Source organism: Chlorocebus sabaeus, chromosome 9 (assembly GCF_047675955.1).
Source record: "Chlorocebus sabaeus isolate Y175 chromosome 9, mChlSab1.0.hap1, whole genome shotgun sequence".
NCBI classification, from domain to species: domain Eukaryota; kingdom Metazoa; phylum Chordata; class Mammalia; order Primates; family Cercopithecidae; genus Chlorocebus; species Chlorocebus sabaeus.
The window spans coordinates 112,637,151-112,653,122 of record NC_132912.1 but is presented as its reverse complement, the minus strand read 5'-3'; the positions used below and the strand labels follow the sequence as shown (position 1 = coordinate 112,653,122).

At 44.5% G+C, this 15,972-nt stretch overlaps 1 protein-coding gene across 7 annotated transcripts in view; it reads left to right on the top strand.

Moving 5' to 3' along the window:
- Positions 1-262: 262 nt before the first annotated feature.
- Positions 263-15,972, top strand: part of XPNPEP1 (X-prolyl aminopeptidase 1) — a 61,300-nt gene continuing 45,590 nt past the window's right edge. Inside the window, exons 1-4 of one of the 7 annotated variants that reach the window (XM_073019318.1) lie at positions 324-404; positions 1,871-2,631; positions 8,510-8,598; positions 10,767-10,852. In XM_073019318.1, coding sequence (XP_072875419.1) covers positions 10,771-10,852 — 82 coding nt within the window. In that variant the 5' untranslated portion in view covers positions 324-404; positions 1,871-2,631; positions 8,510-8,598; positions 10,767-10,770. Of the gene's footprint in view, positions 405-481; positions 499-884; positions 1,015-1,870; positions 2,632-8,509; positions 8,599-10,766; positions 10,853-15,972 lie in introns of those variants that run through there. The other 6 variants (XM_038009547.2, XM_073019320.1, XM_073019319.1 and 3 more) reach the window with 6 other exon arrangements.

The window sequence follows — 15,972 nt, the reverse complement described above, 5'->3', positions numbered from 1 at the left end:
CAGTAGCTCCTTTATTCGGCAAGGTCCTTTTTCCTCTTTGAGGAGCGACGAGAAAAACGAATAAAAATGAAGATGCGCAGCAGCACTGCGTCCTTTCCCCGCTCGCTGCAGGGAGAGGCAAAGCTGCCTGGTGTGCAAGAACAGGCCCCGCTCTGGGCCGCAGGCGCTGCGGACACGAACCCCAGCTCCAGGCGTGTGGGCGGGGCCTGCGTGTGGGCGGGGTCGCGGCGCCAGGGTACGCCACAGGCGAGGGCGTGGCCGACCCGGCGCTCGGCCGCCCGCCTGCTCTCGCGCTTCCCTCGCGCCGGCCCTTCAGCGGGTGATCAGCTGGTCTGCGCTCCCCTGACGTGGGCTGGGGCACGTCACCGCCGAATGGCAGCCTCCAGAAAGCCACCGCGAGTAAGGTGAGGGCACTCCGCCGGGAGCCGCCGTCCGGGCAGCGTGCAGCTCTCACTGCGCGGCCGCGTGTGTTGCACCTCGGCAGGCAGGGACGCGCCGGTGAGGAGCCCGGCCCGCCGCAGTCTGGCTAGGGCCGCGCTCTCCGGAGCCCCGGAACGGGAGAAGGGGGAGGGGGTCCATGAAGCCGGGCGAGATACTGTTCGTTTCCGGCGGGTCGGTGGGCACGGGGGCGGCCCGAGCCCGGTTCCTGGACGCGTGTGCCCGCGGAACTGCAGCACTCGGCCCGAGGGGGCGGCGGCCGTCACAGATCCTGGCCCGCGGGAAGGCCCCGCTCATGGTGGAAGTTGGCCCCTCCTGGCCCCTCCTCGTGCCCGGCGAGGTGGGCGAGCCTCTGCCCTCGCTCCTGTTACCCAGGAATCTAAACCTCAAGTTACAATCTCGACAATACTGACTCCTGCAATTCGCTCTACTGATCTGTCACCGCCACAAGGATAGACGGTCGCGGGCTCCTCCCCACCCAAATGGTTTCAGAGGCTGTGTAAGGGGATATTTTGGTATAACCTCCAGGAAAATCCCCCCAGTAGCCTGCCCTGGGCTCTCCTTGGGCACAGGAAGGTGAGAAGGATAATTTCCCGGCCTCAAGTTAAACATGTTTTAGTTTATTCCCCTCCCATAACCAGGGTATACTTATCAGAGCCTCTGATAAAGTGGGAGACGGAGAGAGGTGTTCAGAGTTCATGGAGGCCACAGGCCACTCCCTGGCCATCCCCAAGGGGTCACCCACCTGCCCATCACTTGAGACATGAAGGCAGTCACTTTGCAGCGGGGCCAGCCTTTCTTGCCGAACACAGACTATGGCTCTTGGCTTGTGTTTGTAAGTAGGGGGGTCCCAAACCTACCTTGACCTGGATTTACCCTTGCCACAGCTTGTTAGCGGTGAACAGAAAACCAGACCCCCCCTGTGGAAGTATGTGGGGAGGGGTGGAGAACTTCCATCTGGAAGGAGCTTCCTGTAAGTGAAGTGCTGGAAATGGAGTCAGGCAAGTGGATAATGATGAGTTAGGCTGCAGGCCTCAGGTGGCCTTCGAGGGCCAAGGTGATCTGTGCTAGATTTATGGACGCACAGCCTTTTAGGAGCAGAAGAGTCTTTTCTACACCAGCTGGTAGAGTCTTTTACCTCAAAGGAAAGTCCAGTGACAGGCTGAGAGGGGAGGCCATTTTCCGTGGGTGCCTCCCCTACTGGTAGAATTTGAGTGCCATCCAGTGTAAAAGTGAGCACTTCTTTCAGTTTAGGTAGTGGAAACTGAACTCAAATTGATTTAGGTAAAATAGGGTTGAGCTGGCTTCTAGTGTGGCTGACTCCAGGAGCACCACCAACATTGGCTTCAGACTTGGCTTCTCTTTTGCATCTCTTGGCTCTGATTTATTCAGTATCGGCTTCATTCTCAGGCAGACTTTCTCCTTATGGCAGGTTATGACAGCTCTAGGCTGACAGCCCCAGCAGAGAAGTTGAACCCTCCTTCCTAATGGAGCAGAAGTTCCTGATCTGATTCTCACTGGGCTGACTTAATTCTGATGTTCATCTGTGAAGCAATCATTATGGCCAGAGGGAGGGATTGACCAGCCCTGGGTCCCAGAACCTAATGGGTGTGTGGATAAGACTCCTTTGAATCCCTTGGACTGAAATGGAGAGGGTACCTTCTCAAAAGGAAAACCAAGGTTCCCATCGAAAGGAGGGATCGATTCTGGGTAGGCAAAGACAACATTGCCTACTTCCCAACTTTGGAACTTGTTCCAGTTTACCCTTGTCTCATCCCACTAGGTGTGATTGAGCATCTTGTTCCTTGTTTTGCCCCGTGCTGAACACTACACATGTGTGATTCCCATGAACTGGGGATTGCAGGGGGGTGAGGTATTTGGAACCCTGCCAGAATTTCTTTGAAAAAGAGGGAGAAGGCCTTTTCCAGTGCTGCCATAACCATCTTACACAAAGATTGAAAGTGCGCCGCATGCTTCTTGCCCCTTACCCACTTTGTGGCTCATCATGAAGTTGAGAAGGTGAAGGTCGAAGAAGTTCTGGGAAGGGTAGGAGCACTGAGCTGGAAGTTGGGAGGCCTGAACGCTGGTTCTGGCTGTGTCAGCAGTTACCTGTAAGGCCTTGAGCTCGTCATGTGATCTCTGTTTCTTGATTTCCTGGTCTAGAGGAAGGAATTGAGTTGGATAGTCGCTGAGGTATGTTCTTCTAGCTCTTAACATTTAACGATAATTGTGCTTTAAAAGAGAACTTAAGAATTTTATTTGTCCAAACGAGTGAAGGGTGGATAGATCTTGGACTCTACAGAGAACAGGGTATGACAAGAGCAGAGCAGCTGTAATATTGAGCTGCTTTGTAGCTCCTGTGATCCTGACAGAAAGGTGGAGGTGTTGATGCTCACAGAGAGTTTGAGCTCACCTGTCAGACCTGGTTTCTGGTCTTGGCTTTGCAGCTACTGAGTTATATGGCCTATGGTAAGTTATCTTTGCTTTTTTCTTCTGTAAAATGAATGAATAGGATTACCTCAAGATAACCTTGGCTAGGCATGGTGGCTCACACCTATAGTCCCAGCACTTTGGGAGGCTGAGGTGGGAGGATCACTTGAGGCCAGGAGTTTGAGACCAGACTGGGCAATGTGGTGAGATCCTGTCTCTTCAGAAAATTATTAAAAAAAAAAAAAAAAAATCAGGTGGGTGTGATGGCACATGCTTGTAGTCCTAGGCCCTTGGGAGATTGAGGCAGGAGAATTGCTTGAGCTCAGGAGTTTGAGGCTGTGGTAACCTAAGGTTGTGCAACTGCACTCCAGCCTGAGTGACACAGCAAGACCCTGTCTCTAAAAAAAAGATAACCTTCCAACTCTGTAGTCATGTGTCTGAACCAGTCGTTGGGATCACTTACTTATCAGCTTAGAAACTTATGTATGAAGTAATGGGAAATTGGGTGAGAATCTGACTTGTATCTCTGTCCACAAGAAAGAGACGTTATAAAATTTATAACGGCTTTATTGAGATACAACTCACTTACATGCAATTCATCTGTTAAAATGTACAATTCAAGTTATTAGTATAGTCACAGAGTTGTACAACTATCATCACAATCATTTTAGGTCATTTTCTTCATCCCCAAAAGAAATCCTGTTACCCACAATCAGTCACTCCTCATTTTTCCCGACCTCACCTCAGCCCTTGGCAACCACTAACACTGCATGTCTACTTCCTGTCTTTATAGATTTGTCTATTCTGGACATTTTATGTGAATAGAATCATATACTACGTGGTCTTTCGTATTAGACTTTTTCCCTTAGCATGTTTTCAAGGTTCATGTATGTCGAGGTGTGATTTCTTTTTTCTTTTCTTTTTTTTTTTGAGACGGATCCTTGCTCTGTTGCCAGGCTAGAGTGCAGTGGCATGATCTCTGCTCACTGCAGCCTCCCCCTTCTGGGTTCAAGCGATTCTCCTGCCTCAGCCTCCTGAGTAGCTGGGACTATAGGAGTACACCACCACACCCAGCTAATTTTTGTATTTTTAGTAGAGGCGGGGTTTCACCATGTTGGCCAGGATGGTCTCTATCTCTTGACCTCATGATCTGCCCGTCTCGGCCTCCCAAAGTGCTGGGATTACAGGTGTGAACCACTGCGCCTGGCATTATTTCTTTTTATTGCCAAATAACATTCCATTGTATGGATAGACGCTTTTATTTATCCATTTATCAGTTGAGCATTTGAGTTGTGCCTACAATTTGGCTGTTACAAATAATGCAGCTATGAATATTTGTGTACAACTTTTTATAAGGATATATATTTTCAGTTTTCTTGATTATGTACCTAGGAATGGTTTTCCAAAGCCATTACACCATTTTACATTCTCATCAGGAATGTTTGAGGGTTCTAATTTTTTCCATACCCTCACTTGCCCTTGTTATTGTCAGTCTTTTTTATTATAACCTTCCTAGTGCATGTGAAGTGGTGTCACATTGTGGTTTCGATTTGTGTTTCCCTAATGACTAATGATATTGAACATCTTTTCATGTACTTCTTGGTCATTTGTGTACTTTTGCTGGAGAAATGTCTATTGAGATCCTTAGCCCATTTTAAAATTGGTTATATGTCTTTTTATTGTTGAGTTGTAATAGTTTTTTATTTTTTGAGACAGAGTCTCCCTCTGTCGCCCAGGCTGGAGTGCGGTGGCGCCATCTCAGCTCACTGCAGCCTCCACCTCCTGGGTTCACGCTATTCTCCTGCCTCAGCCTCCCAAGTAGCTGGGACTGTATACAGGCGCCCGCCACCACACCCAGCTAATTTTTTTGTGTTTTTAGTAGAGACAGGGTTTCACCGTGTTAGCCAAGATGGTCTCGATCTCTTGACCTCGTGATTTGCCCATCTCAGCCTCCCAAAGTGCTAGGATTACAGGCGTGAGCCACTGCACCCAGCGACTTGTAATAGTTCTTTATGTATTCTGGATACTAGACTCAACAGATCTGCAGATATTTTCTCCTGTTCTGTGGGTTGTCATCCATTTTCTTGATGGTATCCTTTGAAACACAAACATTTTAAATTCTGATGAAGTCCAGTGTATCTCTTTTTTCTTTTGTTGCTGTGCATTTTGATTTGTGTCTCAAGAAGTCATTGCCTAATCCAAGGTCAGGCAGACTTATGTTTGTGCTTTAAGAGTTTTACAGTTTAGCTCCTATGTTTATGCCTGTGATCCATTCGTGTTAATTTTTGTTTATGGTATGAGGTGGGTTAAACTTCATTTTTCTTTTTTTGAGACAGGGTCTCTCTGTGTGACCAAGGCTAGACTGCAGTGGGGCGATCACAGCTCACTGCTGCCTCAACCTATCTGGCTTAAGCGATCCTCCCGCCTCAGCCTTCTAAGTAGCTGGGACCATAGGTGTGCACCACCAAACCTGGCTCATTTTTGTAAATTTTGTAAAGATGTGTTTTGCCATGTTGCCCAAGCTGGTCTTGAACCCTTGGACTCAGGCAGTCTGCCTGCCTCAGCCTCCCAAAGTACTGGGATTACAGATATGAGTAATTGTGCCTGGCTTTTTTTTTTTGAGACAGAGTCTTACTCTGTAACCCAAGCTGGAGTGCAGTGGTGCTATAATGGCTCACTGCAGCCTCGACCTCCAGGGTTCAAGTGATCCACCCCACCTTAGCCTCCAGAGTAGCTGGGACTACAGGTGCATGCCACCATGCCCGACTAATTTTTGTGTTTTTTGTAGAAATGGAGTTTTGCCATGTTGGAAACTTTATTCTTTTGCATGTGGATATTCACTTGTCCCAGCACCATTTGTTGAAGAGACTATTCCTTCCCCCATTGAATGGTCTTGGCATCCTCAAAAATCAGTTGACAGTTGTGAGGGTTTATTTCTGGACTCTTAATTCTGTTTTACTCATTTGTAAGTCCATTCTTATGCTAGTACCACACTGTCTGGTATTTAAGTTTGAAATTGGGATGGAAGAGTTCTTTTCAAGATTCTGTTCTTTTTCAAGATTGTTTTGGCTATTCTGGGTCCCTTGCATTTCCATAAGAATTTTAGAGTCTGCTTGTCAATTTCAGCCTACAAGCTAGCTAGAATTTTGGCAGGGAATGCGTTGAGTCTATAGATCAATTTGGGAAGTACTGTCATCTTACCAATAGTAAACCTTCCAATCCATGACCATGGAATAGCTTTTGTTTATTTAGGTCTTCTTCAGTTACTTTCAGCAGTCTTTTTTAGTTTTTATGGTGTACATTTTGCACTTCTTTTCTTAAATTTATTTCTAACTTTTTTTTGTTTTTGATGTTATTGTAAATAGACTTTTCTTAATTTTATTTTTGGGTTGTTCATTGCAAGGATATAGAAGTCAAATTGATTTTTTAAATATTGATTTTTGTATCCTGTGTTCTTGATGAACTCAGTTATTGGTTCTAATTTTGTTTGTGGATTGTTTAGGATTTTCTGTATTCAAGATTATGTCATTTGCAAATAGAGATAGTTTTACTTGTTCTTTTCTAAACTGGATGCCTTTTGTTTCATTTTCTTGCCTCCTTACCCTAGATAGAACTTCTGGCACGATGTTGAATAGAAGTGCCAAGAGTAGACATCCCTGTCATGTTCCTGATCATAGGGGAAAGCATTTAGTCTTTCAACATTAAGAATGATGTTAGCTGTAGGTTTTGTAATACCCTTTGTCAGGTTGAGGACTTTTTCTTCTAGTTTGCTGAGTACTTTTATCTTGAAGGGACATTGGATTTTGTCATGCTTTTTCTGCATTTGTTGAGAAGACTAGGTAGATTTTGTTCTTTATTCTGTTGATATGGCCTGTTATAGTAATTGATTTTTCATATATTGAGCCAACCTTGTATTCCTGGGATAAGTCCCACTTGGCGATGATGATCCTTTTTATGTTGTTGTAGATTCAGTTTGCTGGTATTTTGTTGAGAATATTTGTATTTATATTTTACAAGACATATTGGGGTGTCTTACTTTTTTATGAAAGAATAATATGTTTACCCTAGTTAAGAACATCCCATTCTGTCCAGTAAAACTAAAGTCACAGCCATATGAAAGCAGACCTAGAGTCATTGGTAAAGCTGCCTGGTTATCTGGTTCTGGCTGTGTGGTAGACTGAGCTAATATGTCCCTCTCTATCTTTACCAACATGTAAACATGCGGTTAAATTATAACTTAATCAACTTTGAGTTCATAGCTGAGTAAAATTCAAAACCTTTTCTATGGCCCACAGTAGGCCCCCTGGTGCCTCTATGACGTTGTCTCTGAACCACTTACCTCCCCATCCCCTGATACAATCACACTGTGTTGGCCTTCTTGCTTTTCCTCAGGTACATTAGACATACTCCTGCCTCATGGTCTTTGCACTTGCTGTTCTCCTGGAACGTTGTTCCCCTAGCCGTTCACATGGCTTGCTTCCTCACTCTTTTTAGGTCTGTGTTAAAATGTTGTCTGTTACCAGAGAGGCTGTCCCTGGCTACTCCGTATGAAATAATCCTTCCCCTTACCTCCTTGATGCTTTCTTCCCCTTGCCCTGCTTTACTTTTTTTCACAAAACACGTTCTTATTACCTAACATACTGTGTACTTGTTTTGTGTCTGTTGCCTTCTCTTCCCTATCCTCTCCCCAATCTCCCTGCCTTGCCCCATGTACATTTGTTAAAGTCAAAGATCTTGTCTGTTTTGTTCACTGTTGTGTCCAGAACAGGGCCTGGATTATGGAAGATTTTTCAATAAATATTTGCTGACTGAATGAACTTGAAAGAAAGAGAAATCCTCAAGTGCCAAAAATGTAGAGGGAACCTAACACCTGAATGGTATACTAGTAACCTGAGCCTGGGAAAATTATCAGATGCAGATATAGACCTTCATGCCAGGTGTCCAGGGCATTAGACTATCCCCATATGGGAACAAGAAGTTTGTGTGCAAATCTTCTAGCTAAGAAATTAATGTGAAAGTCTTAGAAGCAAGCAATCACAGAACTGCTTGTACAAACCAGGACCCATCACATTCTTATAGATAAATAGCCTCTATTGAAGATAAGCTAAAAGATCGATCACAAAGCACAGAAGGAATGAACCACCAAGAGGGAGAGGCAGCAGACCCAGCAGACATGAGGGTTAGTCTCCCAAGATCTGTTTGAAAGTATGGGAGAAATTATAAAATAAGGGCCTAAAATAATGAAGGCACAAAGAGAAGGCATAGAAACCAGAGTGAAAGAATAGGACACCATAAAGAAAGAACAGGCCGATGTGAGAAAGAATCAAATAGAACTTGTGTAAGGAAAAAACATAGTCATTGAAAGTAAGTCTTCTTAGTCTAGTTAAACAGGAAGTTAGACATAGCTGAAGAGAATTTATGAACTGAAAGCTAGAACTGAGAAGGTTAACCTGCAATGGCGATGTTTTACGCCCGCAAGTTTCACATCAAACTTTTATTTATTCTGCCACTGGTAATGGGGGTGAGAGTTCTTCTGATTCATGTTAGAGAACTGTTAAGTTAAGCAGTGCCTCTTCTGATTGAGCCTTGCCACTTTTATTGTGGTCAAAGTCTGCAACTTCCTGTTCTTTTTCTCCTTAAGGGCGAATCACCAGGATTTTCAGCTGAGAAATTTAAGAATAATTGAACCTCACGAGGTGACACACTCAGGAGACACAGGTGTGGAAACAGGTAATAATTTTGTCTGGAAATTAGATGGAACATCTGTAAAGGATTTTAGATCTTCACCCCAACCCCAGGTTGGGTGAGAAAAGAGGGTAAGTAATTAGTAATAGATCATGACTGGGCGTGAGTACCTGGAAGTTAAAAACCATTTTGTTTTTTGGCTTCCTAAGTGGTTGGTTACTGTTTCTATATATTTACCATTTTTTAGAGAATTCCAACTTTTATTTTATTTTTTTTTTGCATTTTCCATTTTTGTCGGGGGGATGGTGGTGGAGGAGGAGATAGGTTATTATTGAAAATGTTCTGTATTTCTCTAATATAGTCCTTTATTGATTATCTTAGAAATTCGCTTTCAATTTTGATCATAAGATTGCAAAATGAGAAAAGCTTATATTATTGTGCTTTATAAATTGAGTGTGCATTTAGGACAGTCTTTTTGGGAAATATTTCTTGGCTGTCCCTTCTCCCCAGAACTGGTTAATTGTCTGATGGGTTACCAGAAACCTGAATTCTGAAAAGTTGTGTATTACTGTATTTCTATCCCATGTAAGCCAGTATGGTTGTACCGACTACTCAGGAGAACCACGTTTTTTTTTTTGTTTTTTTTGTTTTTTTTAGCTGACTGAAAAATTAATCTCTTTTTTTTTTTTTTGAGATGGAGTCTTGCTCTGTCGCCCAGGCTGGAGTGCAGTGGCACAATCTCGGCTCACTGCAAGCTCCGCCTCCCGGGTTCATGCCATTCTCCTGCCTCAGCCTCCTGAGTAGCTGGGACTACAGGCACCCGCCACCTCGCCCGGCTAATTTTTTGTATTTTTAGTAGAGACGGGGTTTCACCGTGTTAGCCAGGATGGTCTCGATCTCCTGACCTCGTGATCTGCCTGCCTTGGCCTCCCAAAGTGCTGGAATTACAGGCGTGAGCCACCGCGCCTGGCCTGAAAAATTGATCTCTTAAAGTACATAAGAAACCATGCCTGTCTAATCTCTGTTTGGAAGAGCAATGCTATAATTGCATGCAATTTTAGATCCTTTTTCTTTAAAAAATATAGATGTATCCCACACAGTTTGGACCATATTAGGAGGTAGCAGAGGAAGGAGGAAAAAGAAAGTAAAGAAAGGAAAAAAGTGATGGAATCATCAAACTTGGAATTGGAAGATAACTTCTTTTTCTTTTTGTAATGTATGAGGAAATAGAGGTTAGGAAGCTTCAATTGCCTGAGGTTGTAGATCCCAGTTGGAAACTGGAGCTCACTTGTTTTGCTTCTGTCTTAGAACACTTTAAGCCTCTGTTATGTCCCCCAGATAATATGGTGTAATAGAGCATGGACTTGAGAATTGCATAGACCTTGAGTCTTTGGTTCCTGATGATCCAGCTGATTTGGGCAAGTACTTAACTCCTTTTAACTCCTGTTCCTTTATGTGTAAAATGAGAATAGTGAAACCTGCCTTGGAGAATTGTTGTGAGAATTAACCACTAATGTATGTAAGTCCCTTAGCCTTCCCTCAGCTGTGCAACAGAGAAACAAAACACTACCTCTAAAGCTATGGATGCTGGAAGAGCATCTATGCCTGTGTTAAGGTGCTGAAATTGGAGTAAACGAGCCCCTTCCATTCTTATAACGAGACATGTGGGAATTCCAGTTGGTGCTTCAGATCCAGATTCAAATATTTCTTGAGCTCCTGCAGTGTATTAGGTGCTGTGCATGGTGCTTTCACACATGTTATCATGTTTAATTTGCCTGGCCACCAGTGAGATAAGTATGGTGTGCTTTTCATGTACAATCAGTGAAAAATCTTGTTTGTGATAAAGGCTGAAGTTGTGGGAACTTATTTCTAAAAGCAGACCTGTATATGCAAGACTTTTAAGTGAGTCATTCTCTGTAAGGCATAGTTTGAAAATATCTGGCAGTGTATAGGCTAATGTTTCATCATGGACTAGGCCTGTTGCTCTTGGCTTCCTACTTTCCTGCACACTTTGCTTAGCTCTTGACTGTTTCTAACATTTCTGAAAAGTCATAGGATATGGAATGAGCAGATGTCATAATACAGCACCTTGCAAGAGCCTATCTGTCACTGAAGATTCATTACTGTTCGTTGAGTCTGAAAAAATCATAGACATGATGTTGTGAATTTGATTTAGCCATCTTCGAGTAAGCATATGTATATGTTATTTATAGGTACATGGATACAGAGATGACATCATCCCTGCCTTCAGGAGAAGTGGTATTTACCCTATTACACGATTTATCACATTGCATTTATGGTTAGTTGTACGTCTTACTCTAATAACATTAAACATTTACATGACGTTTGTTATTTGCCAGGAACTGTTTCTAAGTGCCATACGTATAGTAACTCATTTACTCCTTATTACAAATTACGAGGGTCATCAGCTACAACTTTCACTTCCTCCATCTTGGCTGCCTTTTCAACCAGTGCCACCTCAATGGCTAGGACTTACATAATTGCACCAATTTTGTTCTCTCCTTAGCTCCAGCTGCTCACCCATTCAGTCACTGTCATCAGCTGTTTTCCTTGTGGCTACAGCTGCCTCAGCCACCAGGGCCCACTGTATTCACTTCAGTGGTAGCTGCCTCACTGCCTCAGCCATTGCCTGTTACTGTCTTCTTCACCTTCACTGTTGCTGCCCCTGCCCCTTACCACATCCTAACTGTTGGTTATGGCATTGAGACTTCTTTCATCATGTCTGATATTGATGATAAAGAGGTAGTTGCATTTCACCCAGAACATGAATGTGATGGGCCTGAAGGATGAGGAAGTAGGAAGAGGGAAAGTGTTGAGTGTCGATGGGGGCAGGTAGCATTGTGGAGGGGAGTGGCAGTGAGACTGATGAGGCTCATGATTCTGTGGGGGTCTGATCCACCAGTCACCAGGGGAAACGTGATGATGTGATGGTGGTGGTGATGAAGGTCAGAATGTGGAAATGAGGAGGCAGGTTGTGATGACCGGGAAGCAGAGGATGTTTTTGAAGAGCTCCAGTTTGTTTTTGTTGGTTTTTAGTTTGCAGTTGAAGATTTTGTGCTCATCCTTGGTTGTGTTAACTTTATTGATGAAGTTAGTGACTGATAATATTGATACTATAATCAGTACTAAACATCCAGTAGTGCCACCAAAATCCTTAAGTCAGAATGTACCTAAATGGAAGGCACATTCTATAAAGAAATAAATGATCTTGAAAGAAAGTATATTGGACTTTTACATTTTTGCATTTTAAAACTCCTGAAGCCAAGGCTGTACTCCAGACCAGTTAAGTCAGATGTTCCCCAGATAGTCCTAATGCGCAGCCAGTGTTGAAAGTCCTGCTCTAAAGAAAGCTTCGTTTTTGCTTGACTGTTTTTAAGAATGATTACTTGCTAGCTGGGCGCGGTGGCTCAAGCCTGTAATCCCAGCAGTTTGGGAGGCCGAGACCGGTGGATCACGAGGTCAGGAGATCGAGACCATCCTGGCTAACACGGTGAAACCCCGTCTCTACTAAAAAATACAAAAAAACTAGCCGGGTGCGGTGGCGGGCACCTGTAGTCCCAGCTACTCGGGAGGCTGAGGCAGGAGAATGGCGGGAACCCGGGAGGCGGAGCTTGCAGTGAGCTGAGATCGCGCCACCCCACTCTATCTAGCCTGGGGGACAGAGCGAGACTCCGTCTCAAAAAAAAAAAAAAAAAAAAAGAATGATATACTTGCTCAGAAATATGATTTGAAAACACAATAAATCTATTCGGAAGCTCCTGAAAGATATCAGAGTAAAATTTTTAGATGCTGGCAAGCTTGTGAGATCACGATGGGCTTTATTTTCAACCCCCAATGGAGGTGTTGACATATAAACTTGGATCAGACCAGGTACTTCTGATCCCTTTTTCTCTGATAGGTGAGAACTTATAGGCTCAGTAGATTAGACAAAAGGAAAGGATAGCTGGATGCAGTGGTGTGTACCTGTAGTCCCACTTACTTGGGAGGCTGAGGTGGGAGGATCACTTGAGCCCAGGAGTCCAGCCTGGACAATGTAGTAAGACCCTGTCTCCCCTCAGAAAAAAAAAAGAATGCCCCTCTGAACAATATTCAGAAGCAACTGTAATGCAAGGAACATGGATGTGCTTGAATTATGAGTAGGACAGTTTCCATTTACTCTTCCTTTGAGTACTTCTGTCTTCTGAGACTCCGGGGTTGAGTCCTAGGGCCTGCTTGTTGAAGTTGCCCTTGCTGCAGATGGTAAGTGAGGCACTTTTTCTAGCTTAAGATCAGTATGGTACCCTATAGGGGATTCTGTTGGAGATAACCATAACAACTGAGGCATAGAAGCCTAAGGTGCTGGTGATGATGAAAAGGAAGAAGCATGCCGGGCGCGGTGGCTCAAGCCTGTAATCCCAGCACTTTGGGAGGCCGAGGCGGGTGGATCACGAGGTCAGGAGATCGAGACCATCCTGGCTAACACAGTGAAACCCCGTCTCTACTAAAAATACAAAAAACTAGCCGGGCGAGGTGGCGGGCGCCTGTAGTCCCAGCTACTCGGAGGCTGAGGCAGGAGAATGGCGTAAAACCCGGGAGGCGGAGCTTGCAGTGAGCCGAGATCGCGCCACTGCACTCCAGCCTGGGTGACACAGCGAGACTCTGTCTCAAAAAAAAAAAAAAAAAAAAAAAAAGAAAAGGAAGAAGCAAATGAGTATGCTAAAGAAAAAGATCCAAAAAGGACCTATGCCCAGCAGGATTTAAGCTACAGTAAGTCAGGATGTCAGTCCTTGAAGATCACCTCATGTAATTGCCTTGATTTAACTCTCCATTACTTACAGAGTTGTATGTTACAATGTTTTTGATTAAGTAAAATTTTTTTTTTTTTTTGAGATGGAGTCTTGCTCTGTCGCAAAGGCTGGAGTGCAGTGGCGTGAACTTGGCTCACTGTAAGCTGTGCCTCCCAGGTTCACGCCATTCTCCTGCCTCAGCCTCCTGAATAGCTGGGACTATAGGCGCCCACCACCACGCCTGGCTAATTTTTTTGTATTTTTAGTAGAGACGGGATTTCACCATGTTAGGCAGGATGGTCTTGAACTCCTGACCTTGTGATCCGCCTGCCTTGGCCTCCCAAAGTGCTGGGATTACAGACGTGAGCCACTGCGCCCTTCCAAATATTTTTATTTGTTAAAAAATGAGTTGGCAAACTCCAAAACACCAAAAACACCAAATGAGTTGAAATCTTATGTCCACCTAAAACCTGCACACAGATGCAGCTTTCTTCATGGTTACCAGAACCTGGAAACAACCAATATGTCCTTCAGCAGGTGAATGGATAAATGGTGGTACATCCAGACAATGGAGTATTATTCAGGGCTAAGGAAATGAGCTATCAAGCAATAAAAAGACATAGAGGAACTTTAAATGCATATTCCTTTTTTTTTTTTTTTTTTTTGAGACAGAGTTTCGCTTTTGTTGCCCAGGCTGGAGTGCAATAGTGCAATCTTGGCTCCCCACAACCTCTGCTTCCTGGGTTCAAGCAATTCTCCTGCCTCAGCCTCCCGAGTAGCTAGGATTACACGCATGTGCCCCCATGCCCAGCTAATTTTGTATTTTTAGTAGAGATGGGGTTTCTCTATGTTGGTCAGGGAGGTCTTGAACTCCCGACCTCAGGTGATCCGCCCGCCTCCCAAAGTGCTGGGATTACAGGTATGAGCCACCGTGCCTGGCTTAAATGCATATTCTTAAGTGAAGGAAGTCAGTCTGGAAAGGCTACATACTGCATGTTTCTGACTATATGACATTTTAGAAAAGGCAAAACTATGGAGACAGTAGAAAAGCTCAGTTATTGTCAGGGGTTAGAGGAGAGGCAGAGGGAGGAATGAATAGGCTGCATGTGCACAGAGAATTTTCAGGGCAGTGAAAGTACTCTGTGTGATACTATAATGGTGGATACGTGCCATTACACATTGTTCAAAACCCATAGAATGTACAACACCACGAATGAATGCAGGAGTAAGCCGTGGACCTAGGGTGGTGATGATGTGTTAATATAAGTTTATCCATTTTAACAAATGTACTACTCTGGTGGGGCATGCAGATAGTGGCAGGGGGCTGTGTGTGTGTTGAAACTGAAGCTACATGGGAACTCTGTATTTTCTGTTCAGTTTTGCTGTGAACCTGTAACTGCTGTAAAAAATGAAGTCTATTAAAAATGGTTGGAAAGGCCGGGCGCGGTGGCTCAAGCCTGTAATCCCAGCACTTAGGGAGGCCGAGACGGGTGGATCACGAGGTCAGGAGATCGAGACCATCCTGGCTAACACGGTGAAACCCCGTCTCTACTAAAAAATACAAAAAACTAGCCGGGCGAGGTGGCGGGCGCCTGTAGTCCCAGCTACTCCGGAGGCTGAGGCAGGAGAATGGCGTGAACCCGGGAGGCGGAGCTTGCAGTGAGCTGAGATCCGGCCACTGCACTCCAGCCCGGGCTACAGAGCAAGACTCCGTCTCAAAAAAAAAAAAAAAAAATGGTTGGAAAAACTCATTCTACTTCGAATTCCAATATTATAGTTTTGTGCCAGTGTATAGGATATAGTGAAATATGCATGATCACTATTCTATAATTGGCTCCTTCTGAAGTTGTTTTTTTTATGTAGACATAGGACTACAGCTATGATATTTATCAGAACATTAACTAATATCAGTGATTGTTGAGAAAAGGTCTTTTTGAAGAACCAACTAAAGTGGTTAAGTCAGCGTGCATCATCTGTGCTTCCACTTAGTGAGTACAAGAGTCTGTCCCTGACTATAGATATAGATGAAACAAGTTTACGAATTTCTAGTAGGACCACAGTTAACATCTTTTACATTTCAGTTTAATTAGTTTTATATTTCTATTCCTATTTGTATTTTCTAAAGCTGATGATTCCAGCTCTGGTTTTATTTGAATGGTAGACTCCCCTGGAGCCTTGGGACTTCGTTTGAAAACCTTGGGTCTCATCCACTCCCGCCATACTTTAGATAAAGTATTGAGACAGAGTCTCGCTCTGTTGTCTAGAGCTGTAGTACAGTGGCGTGATCCTGGCTCACTGCAAGCTCTGCCTCCCGGGTTCATGCCATTCTCCTGCCTCAGCCTCCCAAGTAGCTGGGACTATAGGTGCCTGCCACCACGTCCGGCTAATTTTTTTGTATTTTTGGTAGAGACGGGGTTTCACTGTGTTAGCCAGGATGGTCTTGATCTCCTGACCTCGTGATCCACCTGCCTTGGCCTCCCAAAGTGCTGGGATTACAGGCGTGAGCCACCGCGCCCGGCCACTCCCGCCATACTTTAAAAGAGGAGAACAGAGCATTGAGGGCCTGGCCCTCTTCTCCCTTGCACAGCTGGTTGGTAGCAGGTATTCACTAGAAGATAAGACTTTTGACTCC